Source organism: Cydia strobilella, chromosome 3 (genome assembly GCF_947568885.1).
Source record: "Cydia strobilella chromosome 3, ilCydStro3.1, whole genome shotgun sequence".
Classification (NCBI taxonomy): Eukaryota; Metazoa; Arthropoda; class Insecta; order Lepidoptera; family Tortricidae; genus Cydia; species Cydia strobilella.
In genome coordinates, this window is record NC_086043.1 from 14767974 (window position 1) to 14792026 (window position 24053).

Below are 24053 nucleotides of genomic sequence, written 5' to 3' on the forward strand. Positions count from 1 at the left end.
CATTACTGTTTACACTTTATATAAATAATATTGGTGATGTACTTGGCAGCAGTCATCACCTGTTATATGCTGATGATGCAAAAATTTTTAAGATTATTAACACAGTCAATGATTGTTGCGAGCTTCAAGCCGATATTAATTCTCTGTCTGACTATTGTGAGAGTAATCAACTATTTCTTAATCCTGATAAGTGCAATATAATCACATTTACACGTAACAAAAATCCAATAACATATAATTATATATTAAATAATCACCACATAATCAGGGTTGACAAAGTCCGTGACCTTGGGGTTTTAATAGATAATAAACTTACTTTTAATAATCACATAGATATCGTTGTTCAAAGGGCTTACAAACAACTTGGTTTTATATTAAGGGTTTGTAGGCCTTTTCAAAACGAAATTACATACATGATATTATACTACAGTTTAGTCAGATCAATCCTAGATTTTGCGTGTATCATTTGGAACCCTTTCTTTAAGTGTCATATCAATAGGATAGAACGTGTACAAAGGAAATTTCTCAAGTCTATCGACTTCCGTATGGGACGGAGTCGAAACTCATATAAAAATAGTCTTGTTCACTATGGATTGCTGACACTTGAAGATCGTCGAGCACAGTTTGATATAATGTTTCTCTACAAAATCATTAACAGCTTTATTGACTCCCCCTCACTTCTTGGTACGTTGTTATTTAAGATACCTCGACGCACTGCACGCCATAAGAAATTATTTTCTATTCCTTTCTCTCGTACGAGATATTGCTCAAATTCTTATTTCAACCGTTGTCTCAATTATTATAATATAAATGTATCCCACATTGATCTTTTTTCGTATAAAACCTGTAAAAGTTTTAAAAAACAAATTATTACTCACTTCAAATCGAAATTGTAAACAATAACAAACTGTTTATTTAAGTAGGTATAATTAAACTTTTGTAACAACTTCTATAATTTAACATTGTAATAGGTAACTTATGCACAAATAATTTATAACTTTCTTTGTGTACCCCGTGTGGTTGTATGTACGAGTAAGCAACCTGTCCGTGCATACATATACATGGATGAATGAATATAGATACACTTCAAGTTACTGATAAGTTTGTTAATTAATGATAACTTTATTTTACGCTTACTGCTCCTACACTAGCTACTTTAGATTAGAAATTATTTAATTAAGGTAGGGCACTCAAGGTCTATTAACACATTGCTTATTATTACATCATTTTTGTATATGACTGTTTGTTGCCTAAATAAATTAAAAAAAAAAAAAAAAAAAAAAATATTGTACTTGATTCAACATAAGTTTTCATTTATTTATTCTGAAAAACTGATTTATGTAGTTTTCTAAGCAAATGGAAATTGGTACGACAAAGATTACTACATAAATCAGTTTCCAATATTAAAGTTGTTACATGTAGGTAAAGAACCCATAAGTACGTGTGTGTGTGTGTGTGTGTGTGTGTGTGTGTACATGTGTGCGTGTTTACTGCGTATACAGTCTCATTAGTTGAGAGCAGGACCGCTAGGGGCAGCACTAGTAGAGACGTGAACGTGAAATGTCCGAGAGTTTCTTATCTATTACAGTAATAACATATACTAATCTATGTTTTTGACTATTTGTTCGAAAATGTGCGGCAATGATGACATTACAACATTACAAAATTAAATTTCTCAAAAGTCATAATCTTATTAATGTCATAAATAAAAAAGGTAATCAATAAGGTCGAAGAAGGTTTCATACTATTTATGACCTCAGGAGCTATTCACAGTATTAGGCTGCTCCAAAGTAAAAAAATCGTAATTTGTTAATTTCTTCGTAACCGCTACACCGGTTGTTATGATAACTTTGTATACTGATTCTAAATACCCTAATGCATATGTACATTTCGGCTTTGTCCAATGGCTAAGGACACCCTGTATATGTGTAGGTATGGCTGGTATTAGTTTGGTGGAGCGGCTTTTTGGCGGCGTTTCGTTCTGTAAATAAAAATCTTTCTTCCAAATATCCTTATCAAATGGTTTGGTTTCTGACTACAAATATTTTATTGCCAATAATTTACAACTCGTTAACGGTTTAAAGTCGGTTCCACTTATTAAACCAATCAGTTGGTTTTACGGGGGAACAATTGCATTTAATAGGGCATTAGCTCTCGAACGTCGCCAACTGGCACCAGGCCAATGTGCGGCTTAGTCATGCGGCGACGCAAATAGACAAATGTTAGACCAGCTTTCGATAAATAATTAACCTCGACTACTGTGCCGTTACGAGTAACTGCAGCAGAACACCTACTCGAATAGCTATCGATTATTATTAACGATCTATAAAATTAAATGTAGTCACGAACATATTTTGTCTTCGAACAGGCTAGCCGATATCGGCAACGCTTCGGTGGCAGAAGAATACCGACGCCACCCAAAGTCATCATCCAATCATCCCATCCTGATCTCATCCCTTCCAATACATCCACCAAAGAGTCCCTCGATGAAAACACGAACCAAAGACTTCGCATACTTGAGATGCAACTCGCGCTAAATAAATCTATCTCCGCTTTAGATGTAAATCACTTGTCGATCGGAGTTAATCAAACTACTCAGGCACCTCAAGATAACTTACAATGTTTTTCCCAAGGATGTCAGACGGATTTAATAATGGTTCACGATGTAGCAACCGAAACTCGTGTAATAACACTTGATTCAAGTACACAATGCGGCATTGAAACTCTTGACACTGGCGCTCAGACTGAAGCACCGTTTATGAAAAATAAATGTATACAGACAGATGGGTTCAGAGAGAATGGAACTCAAACAATTAAGCCGAAATTGCGAAATGCTAGTGTGCAAACACCAAACAAGATAATCGGCGAGAAAGGTCAACAAGTTACAAGTTTCTTATTAAACTGCGTGGATGCTAGTACACAATTCGAGCCAATTATGGTATTTAATGAAGGAACTATGACAGATAATCTTGAAGTATACGATCTCGACTTGCCTGCAGTTAAAGTAAATGAAAACAATAGTAAGGAAGGAAGTAGTGTTGTAAAGAGACACTCAAAAGAAAAGTCTGACAGTCCTCCACTTGAGCCAGACAAAACTCCAACAGACACGTCAACAAGTCCTCTATCCTTCCCTTTTGTCTCCATGTTTAATCCATTGGCAGTAAGATTACCAACAATAGGTACATATTGTTTTACCCGAAATGTAAATGTTGTTTTTGTTTTTAACCTATATCCCTGTAATACAGATATAAAAGAAGACTTCCATGAGATGTACAATAATGATAAACTAACGAATATTTTCAGGCAAATAACTTGCGTAAAACAGCATCACGGGTCGAGGACGACAATGAAACTTTGCTTCAACAGCTGAAGAAAATGGCTACCAAAGCCAGAAGTATGTCAAACTATACTATATGTTATAAGACAACCATTTAGTTTGTGTATCGCCACTTCCCTGACGCCACCCAACTGCATCTCTGAATAACCAGTCGCCAACAACTCCTTCGCTCTCCAACTTCTTAGCCGGATCTCTGTAGTTTTCAAAGTTTACTAACACGCTTTATCGATAATATCAACATACGTTTCGATGGTAGCCATTTTCTCCAGTTCAGTTTGATACTATATTATGCTGAATTCAGTGAATAGTGTTATTGTATACTTGAGTTGTTTTCCATTGAGCTTATGGGTTTTAAGATTGTGAGTGCCCTAAACGAACATAATTAACCAACTGAATTTAGTAACATTGCTTTGTCTTTTGTTAATCTCGAACCGATTAAAAATCTTCAAAATTAAATTACATTCCTAATTCGCAGCGGGGCGTAAGCTATCACCAACGCCTCCACCAAATAGACTTTCTATTGAAGCTCCAAATGAAAAAGATGAAGGAATATCTGATGAAGAAGATCCTGCTGAGTTACGTATTCTCCTTGAACTCAATGAACAGGTAACTGTTAGAATTTGTTTTAATATGTATTACTAATGAACAGTTTTATAAATTAGCATTATTTCCAAGGAAGCTGCGGTTTTGCGGCGTAAAGTAGAAGAATTAGAACAAGATCGAGATTCCTTGAAAAAACAAGTAAAGGAACTAACGGATAAAGTTGCTGCAGCTGCCACGAAAACAACAAATAATACCAACTCGTCATTCGGTCTAAGACGAAATGCACCAAAGGGCAACAACTTAGCTGAAGAAAAAGTAAAGGTAGATATGCGTATTTTCCGTTTTAACAATATACATAATATAACATTTAAAACTTTCGCGGTTTAAACACATATTAAATCACATTTAGAAACTGGTCTATCGCGAATTTATTTTGTTACCTTTATTTACCGAAATAATAAAGGTAACAAAATAAATTCGCGATAGACCCGTTTCTAAATGTGATTTAATATACATAATAATTATGCTCTATCGACACTGTAACTAACACCAAAACTACCACAAATATTAACATGAAATATTTACCAGGTACTTGAGGACGAAATAGCAGAACTAAGAAAGAAGCTTATTGAAAAGGAAAGGGACTGTGAACGGTTACACGCTGAACTTAGTTTAATGCAAAAGAAACCAAAAGCCTCATTAATGAAGAGCAAGTAAGTTTTGCTGCATGGATTAAAATCAAAGCTAATATTAATGCCTACTTAATACTTTTAACGATTCATTTATTTCAGGTCCTTGGACGGTAGTAACGATCAACAAACTGTCGATTTAAAGAGACAACTGCAAGTGATCGAGCAAGAAGCCACCGTTCTTCGGTCGAAAACGCAGAGCTTGGAAGCTGACAATGAAAAACTACAAGCTGAAAATAAGAAATTACAGGTATAATCGTCGCTATTTATGCGAGCTCTTATTTAACTTGCAAATATTGCAATGTTCGTAAGTATGAATATCTTCAATATGTGCATACCTACCATTTTTATAAAATTCCTTATACTGTCTAATGAGTTGATTAATATTATTATAAATGTGTACCTCGTAGCTATTTAAAAACACTAGGACGTTAAGGTCTGAAAAATCATCTGAACAAGCTGCAGCAAAAGTTAGCAAACTGGAAAATGAACTAAAGGAAGCCCTAACTAAAATAAAAGAATTGGAAAATAATAAAGATGCAGATGATAAAACGGAAAAGAAAGTTCGTTTCGGCGGCGAAATTACTAAAAAAGATAGTGATGCTTTAAAAGTGAAGCAAGAGGAGTTAGACAAATTAAAATTAACAGTTAGCAAGGTGAGTAAATATTATATAAAAAATAGGTATACCTACATATCGCATACTTTCTTCTCTATTCTATTTATTAAAAATAACGTATGTAACTATGTATGTAAAATGTGTATGTATGTGTACCTACCTATTATACAGGATGATTGTGTTGTTTGACCATACTCTGAAGGGTGGGGTTATTCCCACAATTGCAAAAAAACCGCTTTTCCATGGAAAACATTAACATATGATTCGCCAAAATGTATGATACATCCAGCAGACACAGACAAACAGGAGAGACAACAGATTATTTTTGCGTTTTCGGGGTTGGCGCTTGGCGCCATAGTAAAAGTTGTTCAGTATGACCTACATGTTCAGTTGTTCACCCCTCAAAGTATGGTCAAACACAACAAATTCACTGTATATTGTAATGAGCATTCATATAATGTTTACCAGTTGGAGAAAGAAAACGCGAAACTTCAAGCATCCTTGAAAGCTCTTAAGGAAGACGCCATTAAATCGTTCAAGCCACGCACACCAAAGAAATTAACAGATCTGACTACGAAACTACAAATGAAAAAGATGGTTGAGGAGCTTGAGAATGAAATCGGTAAGTAATTAAACTATAAACATACAAATATTGCTCATAATTGTGTTGTTAATACTGATAGCATTTATATGATTTCACAGGAGAATTATACGTGGTAATGAAAAATGCTGGGCTCTCAGAGAACACAAGAAATGCAAAAACACAATTGGAAAAAGATATTGAGGAAGCTAAATCAAGATTGAACAAAAACGAATCAGATTTCACAAACGAAAAAAATAGGTTACAAACTGAAATTGCTAATATTAAGGATCTCAATAAAAAGTTAGAGGCAGAGAAATCAAGTTTAACTGAGAAATGTAAAACCACTGAGCAAACTAAAAACAAAGCCACAAATGAACTAAAAACACTGAAAGAAGAAAAGAAAGAATTGGAAGCAAAAATAAACAAATTAACCGATGACCTGAGTATGTAACAACATTAAATGACATAATTGAGTCAACAGCAGATGGTTGTTATTGATTTATTTTGTTACAGAAAATTCCAGTACTCAACAAATAGCAATGGCAGATTGTCGGAAAAAGATTGAAGATCTCAAGAAGGAAATGGATTCTAAAGATAAAGAAATAGACAAACTTAAGAAACAAGTAGAAAACATTAGTAAGCTAGAACAAGACAAAGACAAATTGCTAAAAGAGGTGATTTTCTGCGATTATATTTGTAACTTATTGTTTATTCACTGGGTTTTTTATTTATGATATATAATATTGACAAGAATAAATGTTTATCTATATTATTAATATTTAACATGTTTCATTTCAGGCTGGTGATAAAACAAAGAAAATTAGTGAGTATGAAAAGAAATTAAAGGAAGCCGAAGAAAAATATAAGAGAGCAGAGAAAATGCTGGCATCTCGAAAAGAACGTGTTTCAAAATTAGAAAAACAGGTACCTGACGTTTTAAATAATCGATCGAAACAATTCACTTAAACCCACCAATATACTTCTAGCGCGGCACCGTTTAACGCTGACGTATACCATTCATCCCTCATGTACGCATGATGTACAAATGAATCCTTGGCTAGAACAGAATAACACGTTGGCGATAAACGTTATCGTGCTAAAGGAAGTGTCCCTTCAGTTTAAATTTATTTTAAAGAAACTGTTTTTTATGTCAGCTATCAGAGGAAAAGGAGCAAACCGAAGCCCTTGCCAGCTCGCATAGACGTTTATCTGTAGAATTTACAAGCGAAAAAGACGAAATACAAACAAAACTGTTTCAAAGTGAAAGCAAACTTATAGACTTAGAAACCAACATGAGAGAAATGAAGATCGACTACGAAAGTAAAATCACCCATTTAGAATCAACGGTAGCAGCTAAAGATATCCATATAAAGCAACTGGTACTTAAATGATAATTGGAGTGGACCCAATCGCCACTGCACGAAATATAGCGCCCTGAATAGTTGTCCTTTAGAAATTCCAATAGTATATAAGTATATTATACCTGCCTGTTTTTCACAAAAACACTGCGCATGGTTTTTGCACGAGCACCACAATCCTGTATATTTGCAGAGCATATCTTTGTATATGTACTAAGTTGCGACACCTTAAGCACCTATACGTAATTTGGTTAGCAATTTAAAATGTAAAATTTCAAATAGATTTAAAACATTATCATGTTAATGAACCAACATCTTCACGTCTAAAATTACTGACATTAATCACGAGTCCAATAGTCTGGTTATATCTATGACGAAATTCATTCGTTGAGAATTTACAATGTTCTAATTAGACATTTTCAATTAAAATATTAAAGAAATCACAAAATTAAGCATTCTACTTCTATATTTAACAGAGCTAAAATCAAACATTATTTAAATCGTTCTTTTTGAATTTCGACATTTGGTTTTGCGACGTTTTGAAATCATACTTTACAATAGCTATCCTGTAATTGTCTCTTTATTCTATAACTCTTATTTAACTGTGTTATTCAGGAGGATGCGCTGCGAGAAACATCAAATCAAAAATACGACGAGGCTGTAACTACCGTAGAAATTGCTCACTTGCAAGAAAAGGTTGAAAAGACTGCAAAGGAACTTCAACAAAAGGAGAACGAGTTAGATAAAGCAAAACGAGATCTAAGTAGAGCGGAGAGCGAGTTATCCTCATTGCAAGCGGAAACCTCTTCACTTAAATCTGATTTAGCAAAGGCAGAGAATGAAAGGAAAGACCTTGAAAATAAGATACAATCTGAAAAGAAGGATTCTAGTTACTGGGAAAGTAAAGCATCTGAATTCGATACCGACCTACAGGTAAGTTCATCGACTATGCATTGTTGCAATGTGATACTTCATTTGAACATTGGATTAAAAGTTTTACAAATGTACAGGCTGAACGTAAAAAACTGGAAAGAATGCGAATTACTCATGATAAGGACAACAAGAACAAAGAAGCTGAATTAGCAACACTAAAAGGGAAACTAAAGGTTCTGGAACAAAGCTCTGGCGCGGGCGCCAAAAGGATATCTGATCTCAAGCAAGAGTATGAGGAGACTGTCAAAAGTAATACTTATGATCATTAATTACCTAACATTTTTATAAAAGTAAAGGTGATACAGTACTTACTACATTTTAATCATTTTGAAATTTCAGAATTAGAACATTCGCTAGCTGTAGAAAAGGCAGAGTATGAAGAGTTGACGGGTAAATACGAAATGCTCGAAGAAGAGCATGTAGTTACTAAAGCAAGACTGACGGTTGAGAAGGAACAAGCGCAGGGGTAAGAGGAAATATTACGCAAAACTCTGCGTAGAGGGCGCCACTGGCACAAACAGTAAACAAACCTCCTTGTCATCTGTCATGTCATATTTATTCGTAACAAATAATCTGAAACTTGACAAAAACTGTTTACGGCATAGTATATATAAGTTACTCTATGGTTTACAGTTTGTGCTAGACCACTGCAGTAATAATCCCTAATCTTTAGTTTTATTGTGACCGATTGAGTCTAATAAATTATAATAATTTTCAGTGAATTAATGCAACTGCAAAAAAAACTAAGCTCGACCTTAAGTGAGTTAAAAACAATGCAAGATAACTATGAAAAGCAGTCTTCTGCGTGGACCAAAGAGAAGTCGGAATTACAAGTAAGTAACCAGAAATTTAAGTATAATATTGGGCCCATAATAAATTAAATACCTACATTCAACAATAATGTCAATAATATTACTAAAGAAATATCCAACTGTGGAAAAAATCGTTTTAGCAGCATTTGATTTGAGTCAGCGGGTACTTGAGAAACATACGAGAAAAGATCAATAATAAACAAATCCCTCTGTCCCAAATCCTTGTTTTAACAAAATACGGGGTATTCAAATTTGATACGTTCCAATTATAACAATTACAAAAAAAAACTGATATGAAATGTCTACCCGAACATTTCACTACTGCAATACAAGAGTGGCTTTAGCTGTTTTTTTATCTACTACTGCAAACATTTTAGAGCGAGATTTCGTCTCTTCAAGAGCGTCTGTGCGGCGGCGGCTGGGAAGTAGAGCGCGCGCGCCTGCAAGCTCGCCTCGATCAACGGGAGAGAGAATTGAGAACTGCGCAAGAAAATCGCGACGTGCTGATACACCAACAAGACGCGACTAAGAAGGAGGTCGGAAAAACTTTTGAGCAACACCTCAATATTAAATACCCACTTTCCTTAGTGTTTTGTATCAGAATTTTTACTATTTTTTATAAGAGACATAATACAATTTTACCTAATTGATCATAAAGGGAATAGCATGAAAAAGGTTTGAGATCACAGTTCTACAAAATATATTTTTTATGAACTATCCGAAAAGTATGTCTAAAATAGGTATTTTACATTGCAATGGAAAGCTTTTATGGAATGCGAAAATACGGACTGGTATTATTAATGAATCCACTTTGCAGTTGGAAGAAAGTAAACAAATGTTGGAAGACTACGAGAGAGTATCCAAGATACAGAGGAACTTGACAACTGAGAATGCAGAATTAGAACAGGAGTTGATGAACCTGCAAGCGAGACTGGAGCAAGCTGAAAGAGCGAGAAAGGCCGAAATCACCGACACTAAGACGCGCTATGATGGCCAAATGAACACCATGAGAGATGAACTCAAGTCCTTACAAAATCAGGTGACTTTTGTTTTTTTTATTTAAATATTATTCTAGATAGTGTACGATTCCCACCGACCGGCTGGAGTCAGGCCGCACCGGAGCACATTTTCAATGTGTCTATCTATACATTATGTATGGCAAAAGCGGTGGAAGGAATCCGACCGGAGCCGTCCGCGTCCGCAAGGAGCCGACCGGCTTGCGGCCGTACTAATGTGAAATACGCGCCGACTCTGCCCGTTCGGTGAGAATCGTACATATTCCCCAACAGTAGATAACTTATATCTATCCTGTTGTAGGTGCCATGTTATTCCGCAGACCAATTTATAGATTACGGATTATGTTTGACAAGCCGAGAAAATTTGAACCCCCCTTATTTATATTAGATTAGATAGATTAGATTAGATATATTTATTTCACAACATATGATTACAGTACAAATTACATTAATGTCAATTTATAAGAATCTACATTGTGATCGTCAGAAATAAATTTAAATAATAGCAAAACAATCCAATATTAATTTCATTAATTATACATTATATGGAAAATTTCCCCTGAGAAGGATCGTCAAATAGTAACAATAATAAACAAGGAAAATGTCAAAAATGGTATGCGATTATAAATTATACAGTTATGTCAAAAAATTCACTTATTGAATATAATGGGTTGTCTAGTAAAAAGTTTCTCAATCGACGCTTGAATGTTGTATCGGATGGTTCCGTCCTTATTTCTGCAGGTAATCGCTCATAATAAGTATTAAGTATTTCTTATAATTTTCTGTAGGTATCGAGATTTAAGCGTGAACGAGACAATTACAAACAAATGCTGGATGCAGCTCAAAAGTCAATGAACGAAATTAAGAACGGCGACAAGAACTCACGCGCAAAGAGGACTTCCATATCTAGCACTGACGAGGTAACCGTTAATGAGGGCTAGCGTTTTTCTGCTCCTCCAGTTGGCGCCACTGTTGATGGTGGTCTAGAAAAACAGATCTCAAAATTCTTCTATGGTTATTTTTATAAAATCTATGCGTTGTAATATACACAAAGGTATTTTAACGTCTAAATTTGCCGTTTTTTCAACCTATTTAATTTTGCATATAATTTATTTGGCACTTTTAGACCTCCATCTACACTAGCGCCGCTAAGCGGCGAAATTGAGCGCGATAGCCCTCATTGACATGATTCTTAGTTTATTTTGCTGCCACCGTTGTCATTACTAAAAGTCATTAGAAATTCATCAGTAGAAATTGGTGACCCGAGTCACTGATCTAATGAACTTTACTGTTTGTCACTAGCAAATCCATTCATTTCGCGTTTTAATCTCTGTAATGTGATCTTACATCATCAAGAAAACAGATATTGAGTCGTCTTGATCGCGTTACGAGGACATTAAGATAAGCCTTTAGCTATCCTCAATAATAAAGGAACCATTCAGAAAAATAATTGACTTTCAAAGAAAGTAATAAATTTTTATTTACTTTCAGGAGGAGTATCGCACAAAGTTAGCGACATTAGAACAACAAGTGGCGTGCCTCGAGGACGAGCTTTGTGAGTCCAGACTGAACGCATCTAAACTTAACACGGAACTAGTTAGCGAAAAGTCTTCGGCTGAAGTGCGCTTGGCAGAGATGCAATCGAAGCTAAATGAGGTAACGTAACACTCTTTACACGATTTTATTTTAACGATATTTGGTTACTTTTTTCACCATAAGCCTTAATCTTATATGAGGATGAATCAAAAAGTTCTTAGAAATAGGGTACAAAACAAACGAATATATATTTTTTCCATTAAGTGTATTGGTTTTCAATTTAAAAAAAGTTTTCTTGGGTCTCGAAAAACTCCTCTACAGCACACATGATCGCGTTGTCATCGTCAAATTTAATTCCGCGAATGTACTCCTTTAATTTTGGAAATAAGTGGAAATCACGTAGCTAAGTCTGGCGAGTAGGATCTCAAAACCAGACTGGTGGATAGCTGTAAGAGCCATCTGTGACCGATGAGCGGGAGCATTGTCGTGGTGGAAAAGCACCATTCGCGGAACCCATCTTGCTGACACTTTTTTAAAACCCAAAACATCTGTTATTATCGAATGTACACTACCGTCTCTGCTAGATATTTGATTGTGATTCGCCCGTCTTCTAAAACCATTTTTTTTTTCAACGGTTTGTTCGTTAACTAAAGTAGAAGGCCGGGCGGAGCGCGGGTCATCTTCACTTCTTGAAAAAAAAAATCTCCAAAAAAAAATCCTTGGTAGACATTTTCTTCATATGTACACAAGTACTTTATCACGGCACGTAGGTAAAATGACTCATTTTTTGCCATAAATGAACGTTTTAGTCAACTTCTTTCACAATAGACTCATTAGATCATTACAATAATGGCAGGAATGATTGAAAAAAAATCAAAAGTTACGTCATAGTGCCAGTTCAGAAAAACCTCAAGTAAAGAGGTTTTACAAAAACGTAGTTCTAAGGACTAACTATAAAACTCCCGTGAGACTTAAACATATTAAATTACAGTTGGATAGAAACATGTCGAGCTATTCGACTTAATAATACGTGACCCGTTTTAAAATATTCTAAGGACTTTTTGATTCCCCCTCGTGTTATTCCAATTTTCTAAAAATACACCGACAGACGCTAGATAACTTCCTACCTTCAAACAGACTATGTTATAGGGTTTAGGTGTAGTCAAGTGAACTTTACAATTGGCGTTTTCTATGCCGATCTTGGCTAACCTTTGCCAGAGATGACAACTGGGACCGACAGCTGAGCAAGCCTTCCAAATAATGTCTCAGTCTCGCTACACTGAACGTTGCCGAAAAACAAACAAATCAAAGATCATTGCCGATTTATGTTATGTATGTCAGTAGATATGATTAATTCCTTTACAGTATGAAGAAGACAGGTTGCTTTCGTCTGGGCGGGCCCGTATAGCTGGCTTAGCGACGCGGATGGAGCTTGCATGGCATAAGGAGAGAGACGAACAACAAAGATTGTTACAGGAAACTTCCACACTCGCTAGAGATTTACGGCAGACGCTATTCGAGGTAACAATTTCGCGCCAGTTGATTTTGAACCATATTAACTTATAACAGCATAAACTTATTTATGCTAACATTTACAGGTGGAACGCGAAAGAGATAAGGAGAGGTTAGACATGAAACGAAGAATTGATCAATTGAAGAGGACCACCGAAGAAGAAACAGAAGAAGCGAAGAAGAAGGTAACTACTTGAGATCAAAAATGTTACTATTTTGTATCTATATAAGTTCAGCTCGCGTTATAATCACGACTCACAAATCAGTGAAATCTGACGGAAGTCTTAATTTTTAATGATTTAAGATATATACATAGCGACTGACTTCATACAAGAAACTCTCTCTAAGACCTCTGTATGGATTTGTCTTTCTGCTTCTGGGTTCCGGATTATAATGTAGACAACCTGCTCCAACCTAGCATTTTTACAGCCACTCGTCACCTCTGCTTTCGTCAGACAATGGTGATTCGCAACCGGTCAGCACGTTAATGTATTTATCTGGCAGGTTACGGAGCTACAGTGCGACTTGCTAGAACTTCGTGACGCGCACGCCAAACTGCGCACCGCCAACGAAAAGCTGCGTAGAGATAAGGAGCGCCACGACCGCGACCGTGATCAGAACAAGCTGTTGGTCGCATCTCTTAAGCGAGCACAACAGGTCTGGGGCTTTTAAACATATTTCTCCTTGTACGACGATGTGGAAATAACCGTAGCATTTGAATAAAATAGATTTGGGGATCGAGAATCTCTGGGATATGGAGAAAATAATTCTAAAACCAGGACAAACAGTTCAGAATAAGAGCCAACCGCAGTAGAAATCACTAGTTTTAGGAATGTTGAACGAATTTAGGAAATTATGTAGCTTTCAGTGGTTTAAAAACTCTAAAAGTTTAAAGAGTGTCTTGCAGAACCACGACCGCATGCAGCTTGCGAGAAATATAACACCCAAAAACAATTACTCTCTATCCTAACTTTCTATTCCTAACCTCTTATTTCTAATTCTAAGTACCTAAACTTACTAATGATAACACTAACAGGAGGATGACAAAACAATAACGCAACTGCTGGAAACGATTGACGACCTTATGAAGCAGAGCCCTAACCTCTTCAAAGAACCTATTCCAGTGAAGCCGGAGAAGAATTTGATGACACCTACGCCACCTAGAAGAAACCGGGTAAGTCTCATGCTTAGGTAAAACAGTCACTTTAAAAATCACCTGATTTAAACGGATACAATAGCTATTTACGATACAAGTGCGGAAAAGACGAAATTCGAAACGAGTGGCGATAAATTAAAACACGACCACAGGGAGTATTGTAAATCAACACGAGTTGCGAATTACCTTTTCGCACGTGTATCGTACAACGTTTTACAGTACATATGGCCCTTTAAACTTTCGACATATGCACGAAAAGTGCTCTTTTACGCACCAGTGCGAGAAAGTAGCACCATATGTACTGTAAAGGATTTAAACGGAGACTTAAAAAAAATGGATTCTTTCCTCGAATTATTTTTTACGTGCCTAAAGTTTTAAACGTAAAGGCCCTAAGAAGTAAAATTAACTTCATAAGCCAAGAATTGAAATTTTCTGAACTAGAAGGAAAGACAATTTATTTATTTAACGCAACAATATTAATATAGTACACGAACAAAAAGAAGACGTGCAGGCATAAAAAATACTAATAAGAACTAAGAAATATTTCCGTGCATGAGGTGTTTTTTGTCATGTCAAAGCTAAGTTACCGGCACTTTATCTCGAGCGAAAGCAATCGTTATTAAAAGCATTGCACACCTCATTATAGATAATTTTTAAGAAAAAAAAACCGACTTCAATGGAGGATGCCGCTGAAAGTTTAGTTATTGTTGATGGTGCAATATTAGATTCCAGACAATGAAATGAAAAAGACAGCATATTTTGCCTAATTATCCTAATCCATCTTTTGCCTAATTTTGCCCAATTGCCTAATTATTATAATATTGCCTAATAATGTAGAAAAGGAGGTAAAACCACCCACTTTTCTAGTAGCATTTCGTTTTTGTAAGGGTCGCAGTTCTAACCTAACCTAACCTACTTTTCTGATAGCATTTCGTTTCTGTAAGGGTCACAGTTCTAACCTAACCTAACCTACTTTTCTAGTAGCATTTCCGGGTCCGGGTCTGGGTCCGGATCCGAGTCCGGGTCCGTGTCCGGCTGTCCGGGTCCAAGTTTGGGTCAGAGTTCGGTCCGATCCGAGTTGGGGTCCATGTCCAGACCCGTGTCCGGGTCCGAGTCCGGGTCCAAGTTTGGGTCTGGGTCCATAAGGAAGAGAACAAATCGCCAAACGTGAACTATGTGTCATTGAATAGTTCCATTATGATCATCATCAGCATTTCCACTTCATCAAATGTCACTTTTTAAAATCGAAATGCTGGATTTGTCGATAAAAATACAAAAATCACTATATGTATGCCTTTCACATTTGAGGAGTTCCCTCGATTCCTCATGGATCCCATCATCAAAACTCGAGCTTGACAAAAATGTTTCTTGAAAACCTAACTTGCTTAACAAACATAACGAAGAGGACAAATCGCCAAACGTGAACTATGCGTCATTGAAGAGTTCCGTTCTGATCATCATCAGCAGTTCCAGTTCATCAAATGTCACTTTTTTCAATGTAAGTGCTTAATTTGTTGATTTATTATTATTATTTATTATTTTATTTATTTACAAGAACGGTTTACACCAATTACACTTGCAATTTACGTAATATTAACACACTTATACAAAAGTAACAGTGCAGAAATTATTCATCATTCACTCGTTCATATTCTCACAGTAAGCGAGGCACCTGGACGCTAGCTTAGACCAGGAATCAGTAAATAAGTCTACTTGTAGATCGTTACTCAGAAACCCGTTCAACGAGCTGATCATATCGCACAAGGGTGTGGCGGCGAGCCGCGGTAGCACGCGGGCCTGCGCTGTTTGAAAGCTGCAGGTAGGGGCGCCGGCGAGATCTGTTCGACGGAACAATGATGCGGTTGAGGATGTTGTGCAGTTCCATGCTGTTAATTAAGTTTCGGAGCACCTTGCAGGACGTAATCAACCGTGTATTGCTCCTATTGATGTCCGTGTATTGATGAAAACACTAAAATCACTATATGTATGCCTTTAACATTTGAGGAGTTCCCTCGATTCCTCATGGATCCCATCATCAGAACTGCGTTTTGGCAAAAACGGGACCAATCTGTACTGTAATTGATAACCTCCTCCTTTTGAAATCTTGAAGTCGGTTAAAAACAACAACACACAGAAAAGGTTAAACAACAGGCGGTCTTATCGCTAAAAAGCGATCTCTTCCAGACAACCTTTAGGTAGCGTAAATTAATAAGTTTATGTCATATCAGATTCATTTCAGATTCAATCAAAGAATTCTAGCACAGAAAAACACACAAAACAAAACAATATACCACACAAATAAAAACAAAATAATACATTCTTCTTCTTCCTCGGTCCCTCATTGCTGAGGATCGCGACCATGTATGCTCCGTCTCCATAGTGTGCGGTCATAAGCCACATGAGTCACGCACTGCATGTTGCCGCCAACCACCCTCTTCACACCATCAGACCATCTCGTGGGTGCTTTTCCTCGCCCGCGCTTGCCATCCATTTGACCCAAGATAATCTGCCTTTCTAGGTCATGCTTCTTAGACCGCATGATATGTCCAAAAAAGCTGAGTGCGCGTTCTTGACATATTGTAGAGAGCCGCGTGGTGATTTTCAGCTCCTCTAGGATGGACTTATTGGTTCTCATAGCCAAATAATACATAGTTCAAATAATACATACACATATAAAAATAAACGTAAAAAGGCCTGCTATAGGGAAAAGGAAGCAGATAAAAGTATTACGGAGCAGATAAAAAGTGAAGTTTAACGAGTCTCTTGAAAGAATTTGAGCGCACCTCAGAGAATTCCATAGTCGAACAGCTTGAAAAGTGAAAGCATTATTATAGAAACACTTACTTCTTTGTTGACCATTTTCCTCACTCCCCAGTCATCCAAGTCCCGGTCGAGGTCGGCCACGCCGGAGAGCGCAGAAGCAACCAGCGCCGAGGCAGCGGCCGCCACGGCCGCGCGCCTGCGCCGCCTCACCGACGAGCTGCGCGCCTCACGTATCGCCGAGCGCACACGCCGCCAGCAGGCCAGCCAGAGACGGTACGTAGTTGGACTTGTATCAACACACAAGTCCCAGTCGCGGTCGGTCAAGCCGAAGAGCGCAGAAGCAACCAGCGCCGCCTCACGGATGAGCTGCGCGCCTCACGTATCGCCGAGCGCACGCGCCGTCAGCATGCCAGCTAAAGACGGTGCGTAGAGTTGAACATTTGTGTCATCCCTCAGTCATCTACGTCCCGATCCCGGTCGACCACGCCAGAGCGACTTATAAATCATTCATTATTTGTATCATTCGTCCAAGATCGTGGTCAAGAAGTTATCTGGCGTCGCCTTATCGACGAGCTGGCATGTGCCTCTGTGTCGTTGCTCCAACTATATGCCTAATAAAATAAGCAATCAACTGATACAAGTATGCATTCTAAACTTGTCTAACTTTCAAAATTTTACTTCAGGGCGATGTCAACAGAACCGAGGGACACCTTGTCTGTGACGCCTTCGTCGCGAACTCCGTCCCGCGCCCCATCGCTTAAAAAGCGGTCCGTTTCGCTGGAACAGACTACCAAAGACCAGGTAAACATAACTACTAACCGTACCATGGGTCAGCCCACCGACGGTACTTAAAAGCCAACTTTTAATTGCATTATACTGAGCTATTAAAAAAATCCCACGAACTAAACTTAGATCCATTCTTTTTTAGTGTTCCGTACCCAAAGGGTAAAAACGGGACCCTATTACTAAGACTCCGCTGTCTGTCTGTCTGTCCGTCTGTCACCAGGCTGTATCTCATGAACCGTGATAGATAGACAGCTTAACTTTTTACAGATGATGTATTTCTGTTGCAGCTATAACAACAAATACTAAAAACAGAATAAAATAAAAATTTCAGTGGGTTTTTTTTTGCGTAATGGTACGGAACCCTTCGTGCGCGAGTCCGACTCGCACTTGTTTATTAAAAATATCACTGCGCTTATAGGTAATTAATTCATAAACCGTCAGTTAATTGGACGTTATAAACTATTTTTCGATTGTACTTACTCGTCAGATCTTTTTATTTACCTTGTATTTATTGTTCCACAGAGCGTGATATGGAAGACGGTTGATGATAGTAGCGTGTCATCGATGCAATCCTTGGATGGTGATGGCGACGGCCGACTGTTCACAATGCAACGCGATGCTAGCCTTGACAGGTATCTATTTCATAACATAGTAACGAACATCTTTAATAAATGTTCGAATCTTCTATCCTGGTCACGGCACCAATAATGTAAAAAAAAAGTGAGACTTCAAGCCTAGTTCAAGTTATATGTTGAATATTGTAATGCCTTATTTATTTTTCAGCCGATTGTCTGGCGGATCAGCCCAAAGCGAGATTTTACCAACAGAGAAAAAGAAAAAGAAGAGTATATTCGGTAAACTCAAGAAGTTGACCAAATCCCGCTCCGTTGACGACCAGGCTGATCCTGAGGTTGTAGAGTTCAAACCTATAGGAACTGTTTCACAGGTAATACATTTTACTAAAGCAAGATTTAACTAATTAAATCGAACGGATTTTACAAATACTTAGACACGGTGTTTTTTAAACTCCTTTAACTTCGGGGTATGGCTAAACACATTTAAGATACCTGAATGACATAGTTATTTTTTATTTATTTATAAAAAGTAATTAATAGGGGATATTACTGCAATGTTCTGCCACCAGAGTGCTGCACTAGCTTTTTTAGTAAACCATAGAGTAACTTATACATACTGTGCCTTTAACAGGTTTTTGATAAGTTTTCAGAAATAATAAAATATGACATTGATGCATCGAGGCGGTTTGTTTACAAAGACCTACCGGGAAACGCGAATCCGAAATTTCGCTATTTGCCTCTTTATCGCTCGAATACGCAAGAGTGACAGAGATGTTAGATAACGAAATTTCGATTTTCTTGTTATGCGATAGACCCTCAGATTATGGTAGTGGCGCCCCCATCGCTGAGTTTCGCGTAATATTCCCTATACCTAGCGTTGTTGTAACACGGACATTTTATTTAAATCCACTAAACAATTGAAGACTGTGACATATCAGTGACATTTCGAATATCGATCCTCCGTGATAGTACTTGCGTTTAGTAACAAAATAAACTCATATTAAGCACTAATCAATATGCAAACAGGCCCTAAGGCAAGTGTACGTGCTCGTAGGGGCCTTATGAGATAAAAATAAATCTGATTATCTCCAAAATGGAGTTAATTAGCATGCCGGTTGCTTTGCTGTGAGAAAATTACTTAATTTAAGCTTAGGAATGTACCCTTTAAATTAACGCACTTTAAAAAAAACACCATTTTGCTTTCAGCAGGGCTCTGATTCGGATATGAGTGTGGCTGGCAGCAAACGAGATTTACGAGGCCGTCTATCTGATATGTTCAGCAGAAAGGGCCAACATTCACGCGGAAATAGGTTCGTAATTTTCCATCCGTTTTAACATTTACATCATATTTATCATTTTCGTAAAAAATCCTTTGTCGACTGTAAATCAATTCAACATGAAAATTAACTGTATTTTTACACAATCGCCCAAATTACAAACGACACGGGACAATAACCAATCTTGCTTTTTTCTAAAGACGTTTCTCGCTTGATCACTAAAACCTGTACATTTGAAGTTATATTATATATTTCATTAACATAACGTAAATATGAAAATAGTAATGTATTCATTCCAGCAAGGAACTCGACGACACCGGCCCCGAGCGGCCCGCCAGCGCGCTCGGGGTAAGCACGCGCCCCATGCTGCGTAATGCCAGCTCGACAACACTACAACGCGCATCGCCCGCTAAACCGGTAAACAAATAATATCGTTTTCACTTCACATTCAGGTCATTGGAGATAATTGACACCAACACGTCCCGCCCACCACAACCAGCTAAGCCTGCAGCTAAGGTTATAACATTTCACACTGCTATCGAGAATAAAATCAAGACGAGTGACATCGAGTGTGCTATGTGACATGAGACCCCATCACGTTTATCACTGCAAGCAGTTTGGTTCCATGACGGCCAAGGAACGTCAAGACTTCGTGCAAAACAGTAAACTGCGTTTGCCTGATGCCCACACACTCTGCAATGAAGTGTCGTCAGACGTCGAGTTGCCATAAATGCGGAAGGAGACATCACACTCTCCTTCACTTCGAGAAAGATACCAACCTCCTGTAGGCCGAGCATATGATTGACACGACAGTATCTCGCCGAGACTTCCCGTCTTTTACTAACTGTATGAATTAAAGGGGGACGGGTAGTTTATGTCGCGTCGAGATACTCTCGCGCCAATCATGTGCTAGCCCGGCTGGTTGCTATCGTCTCCTGACGAGAGCTACGAGCGATGTTGCTGCGTCATCGGCGTCACCGAGGGTACCCCGACCCGAGAAACCGAGCACAACACGAGGTGACACAAACATTATAGCAGCGTTTCGAGAGGTGAGGCGCTTCAACCTAACAGTGCTACTCGAGACGGCTAGAGTTAAGGTATTTAATTCCACTGGTTGTAAATAAACTATTAGAGCTTTAATTGATCAAGAAAGTATGATTCCCTTTATTACTGAGTCAACTGTGCAATTACTTGGTCTCAAACTTAGACCTATATGTACTTCGGTGTATATGTATACAGTCCACATCGATATTTTGTTAGTATATAATAAATGACCATAGAGAGAACACGTTTCAGTTTTAAATTCCCGGCTCCTCAATAGTCAACCTTGCCGCCTGGACACTTAGATACATATTTGACACTTAAATACATAAAGGGTATCCAATACACATTTTATGCAAGTTTATAAACCAAAAGAGAGGTATGGGCCCTGTGAATGTCATCTCGCTTTGTGTGGTAGGGCACACCACAGCGGATGTCATTCCAGATCTAGAGCAGAGCCCAACTGGGGAAGTATCTCCACCTTACAGAAAACCGCAGCCAAATAACTCTTAGAGCCGCTCATAGTGTTGTGTTCCTGCCGGTGAGTAAGGTAGCCAGAGCTCAACGAGGGTGCGGAGTGTTAGGGGCTGTTAACGCGCATGTAACTCCACTGGAGTTGCAGGCGTACATAGGCTACGGAGACTGCTTAACACCAGGCGGGCCGTATGCTTGTTTGCCACCGACGTAGTATAAAAAAATAAACCATTACCATATATAATAAAATTTATAAACCAAGTTATAAAATCGAGTCTTCATACCTATTACCCAAAAGCATTTTTATGACTTGTAATTTATAGTAGGTACCTAAAGGTGGTGTTCCTTTCACCTGTCCAATTTCTTTGTCCAATGTCATTGCGTCTCACTCTCTCATTAAGCAAAATTTGAGACGCAAATACACATTGGACCAAGATATTGGATAGACGGAATACCTGTTATTTAATAAAAGCGACTTGGGAATCTAGCATTAAAATTAAAGAATGTATTTGAATAAAAGTAATATTTGTTCGTTTGTTTTCAGAACGACGGCCAGAGTTTGCGGGGATCGAGTATGACGCCCGCCGTGAAAAGGAAAGGGAAATAATTGATACTATTCATGTTTCACATCACTATTCTGTATTTATCCTTCTTCCTTCAACTTTTCCATAGCTTGTAATATCACAATACATATCAGTATACATTGTATATCTATCGACACTTCTTATACATTTACAATATACATTAGGTATGATGTTGTCTATTACGAAAATGCTTTTGTGAAATGCAAGCATGTTATAAAGGATCAGACTACGAGTATACTGAAAATTTACATAGTGTATGCGCAACCTACGAATAGCACAAAGCTTTGGGGTAGTCGGTCCTTTAAAATGAATAATCTTACGAAATAAAGAAAATGTGATGCTTTTCTGTCGATAGCTATACAATCTATAGCGTCACAATAAATATATACAGTGACCGCTCAACTATTTCCTACTTCCTAACGTAGCGCGAATTGCAAGGATACCTTCTTTCCATGCATCTTTCAGGTAGGGAAGTTTAGCAAAGTTTGTAGTTATTCACTTGTAATTTTATAATAAAAAATGTCGGTTGCAACTTTATATCGTGTTTCCTTTTATATATTACTAATATACGAGTAACACCAGGGACAAGCACATAAGACTACCAATCTCCATATCATTTACACTCTCTATGCGAATATTACAAATTTAACATACCCATATCAAAAACAATGGTTCATGCTGCATAACACCATCCAGACAAAAATAATTCGGGGATCGGTACTCTGTACATGGGTATTGGCAGTTTATTGTATATTCGTCTCCAGTAATAATAAAAAATCGAGTATTATTAGATAGATATCTATTGACTTTCAATCATTTTTACAACAGGCACGAAAAAAAAATGCGGTTGGTATAAAACCGAATAACGAGACTAAATAAAAATGGATCAAACCTCCTTGGAGGTATATTGTTGGGTGCGCTCTCTCGGCCGGCTGACGGCGCGGCGCGGCTAGCTCTGGTCCATGAGGTTGGCGTCCACGGCCGCGCCGCCCGACGAGTCCTTCAGGATGGACTCGAAGATGGGCTGCAGGTCCGGGAACGACTTTATTTGTGTCACGAAGTCCATCAAGTGGGGGTTCTTGTCTGGATTAAAATAAAGAAGCCTTTACAACAGTTATTCCGTAGAATTATTCACATATTGGAAAATATCAACTTCAACATGTCTTTTTTTTTATCTGGTTTTTATTGAGGCTTTGGACACTAGGTGATCATGTCAGCCTCATGATGTCGTTTTTAAATGCGTGAATCGTTAAATCTTAGAACGAGTTTTTATACCAAAACTTAATCATTTGTCAATCACATGACTAATTAGATTCCGAAACGTGCCAGGCCACTTTATAATTAAGTGAACATGATTTGCCTATTTATTATTCAACTTTATTGATACTTGCTAAAGTTCAAAGGGCAAACGGGTTGATACACAGATCAATTGTGGGTTAAGTTATCACACATATAAATGAGATTCAAATAAGATTACACTCCAGCGTTAAGTATGTGCAGCAGGCGCGCAAAGTAATGTCAGCCTTCACATATTCCTGTAAGGTTTAAATTTGTTTAACCACTTACCAGCCTCAGGTATGTGCAGCAGCGCAGCGGCAGCGCGCAGCGCAGAACGTTTGAGCTCGTCCTGTTTTTCGTACTCTTGTTTCACAGAGTTTGCCTTCACTTTCATTGTGCAGGTTGCGCGCAGCGGCTCTACTAGGCTCTCAAGCCCTAGAAGAAAATAATTTCAGTCAGATATATAGAAATAGGTAGACATGATTACGTGTATAATACTAAATTCGTATCGTACATAGACTAACGCTGACCCCCATGGCATTAGCAGCCAGCGGCCCTCGCTATCGTTGATTATCAAAGCGTCCAACGCCTAACCGACAGATAGCGTTAGTCTAAACACGGAACACGGTCCTAGAATGGCACAGATAAACGTACTCTGTAAGACCACCGTAGGGCAGAGCTGCGCCAGCCTCGCGCACATGAGATAAGTGAGCATCTTGATATCGTAGTGGTCCCTCAAGCCATCTTCTACGTGCCGCAGGAACTCGAACACGTCGAGTCGGTCCAAGCAGGTGCCCAGCAATGTGTACATGCATTCGAAGGCAGCTTTACGCAGGTCGAGCCCGTCGTCTACGGAGTGCTTGAACGGGCCCATTTCTACTTCGCGGATTAGTTCTTTCTGTAAACGGAATACGAGCGTATTAAAGTTGATGAGAAATAGTAAGCAGTTTTAGAGACTAGATTCTGACCCATACGGAACTTATATTGAATTTAATCCAATTTACTATCGCCCTTATACATATATTATGTGTGTTGGATTTGTCGATACGTTCCTGGGGTAGGTTAATCTAATCTTACTCGAAAAATGAGTGAGAGAGATGTGTCAGAAAAAGGGAAAATGTAGTAATAGGGTAAATATTTTTTTATAAAATGAGTAGAATTTAGTCGTTGATTAGTTAGTCGG

General features: G+C 38.0%; 2 protein-coding genes across 5 annotated transcripts in view; one reads left to right on the forward strand and one right to left on the reverse strand.

Moving 5' to 3' along the window:
* LOC134755936 (restin homolog) overlaps window positions 1-22127 on the forward strand; it is a 57103-nt gene extending 34976 nt beyond the window's left edge. The window contains exons 12-41 of one of the 3 annotated variants that reach the window (XM_063692635.1): window positions 2369-3179; window positions 3813-3943; window positions 4013-4201; window positions 4469-4593; window positions 4672-4819; window positions 4980-5225; window positions 5655-5808; window positions 5889-6212; window positions 6283-6443; window positions 6568-6693; window positions 6924-7148; window positions 7743-8060; window positions 8138-8309; window positions 8400-8526; window positions 8779-8893; window positions 9250-9408; window positions 9690-9911; window positions 10677-10808; window positions 11380-11544; window positions 12790-12945; window positions 13023-13121; window positions 13441-13593; window positions 13973-14110; window positions 16968-17128; window positions 17539-17656; window positions 18164-18273; window positions 18425-18587; window positions 19426-19526; window positions 19793-19910; window positions 21553-22127. In XM_063692635.1, coding sequence (XP_063548705.1) covers window positions 2369-3179; window positions 3813-3943; window positions 4013-4201; window positions 4469-4593; window positions 4672-4819; window positions 4980-5225; window positions 5655-5808; window positions 5889-6212; window positions 6283-6443; window positions 6568-6693; window positions 6924-7148; window positions 7743-8060; window positions 8138-8309; window positions 8400-8526; window positions 8779-8893; window positions 9250-9408; window positions 9690-9911; window positions 10677-10808; window positions 11380-11544; window positions 12790-12945; window positions 13023-13121; window positions 13441-13593; window positions 13973-14110; window positions 16968-17128; window positions 17539-17656; window positions 18164-18273; window positions 18425-18587; window positions 19426-19526; window positions 19793-19910; window positions 21553-21615 — 5430 coding nt within the window. In that variant the 3' untranslated portion in view covers window positions 21616-22127. Of the gene's footprint in view, window positions 1-2368; window positions 3180-3303; window positions 3395-3812; window positions 3944-4012; window positions 4202-4468; window positions 4594-4671; window positions 4820-4979; window positions 5226-5654; window positions 5809-5888; window positions 6213-6282; window positions 6444-6567; window positions 6694-6923; window positions 7149-7742; window positions 8061-8137; window positions 8310-8399; window positions 8527-8778; window positions 8894-9249; window positions 9409-9689; window positions 9912-10676; window positions 10809-11379; window positions 11545-12789; window positions 12946-13022; window positions 13122-13440; window positions 13594-13972; window positions 14111-16967; window positions 17129-17538; window positions 17657-18163; window positions 18274-18424; window positions 18588-19422; window positions 19527-19792; window positions 19911-21552 lie in introns of all 3 variants that reach the window. The other 2 variants (XM_063692636.1, XM_063692637.1) reach the window with 2 other exon arrangements.
* A 247-nt stretch (window positions 22128-22374) lies between these two features.
* The window catches only part of LOC134755942 (cullin-associated NEDD8-dissociated protein 1), a 40513-nt gene continuing 38834 nt past the window's right edge, over window positions 22375-24053 (reverse strand). For both annotated transcript variants that reach the window (XM_063692643.1, XM_063692644.1), the window contains exons 22-24: window positions 23525-23768; window positions 23159-23305; window positions 22375-22675 (exon numbers count right to left, since the gene is read on the reverse strand). In XM_063692643.1, coding sequence (XP_063548713.1) covers window positions 22542-22675; window positions 23159-23305; window positions 23525-23768 — 525 coding nt within the window. In that variant the 3' untranslated portion in view covers window positions 22375-22541. The remainder of the gene's footprint in view (window positions 22676-23158; window positions 23306-23524; window positions 23769-24053) is intronic.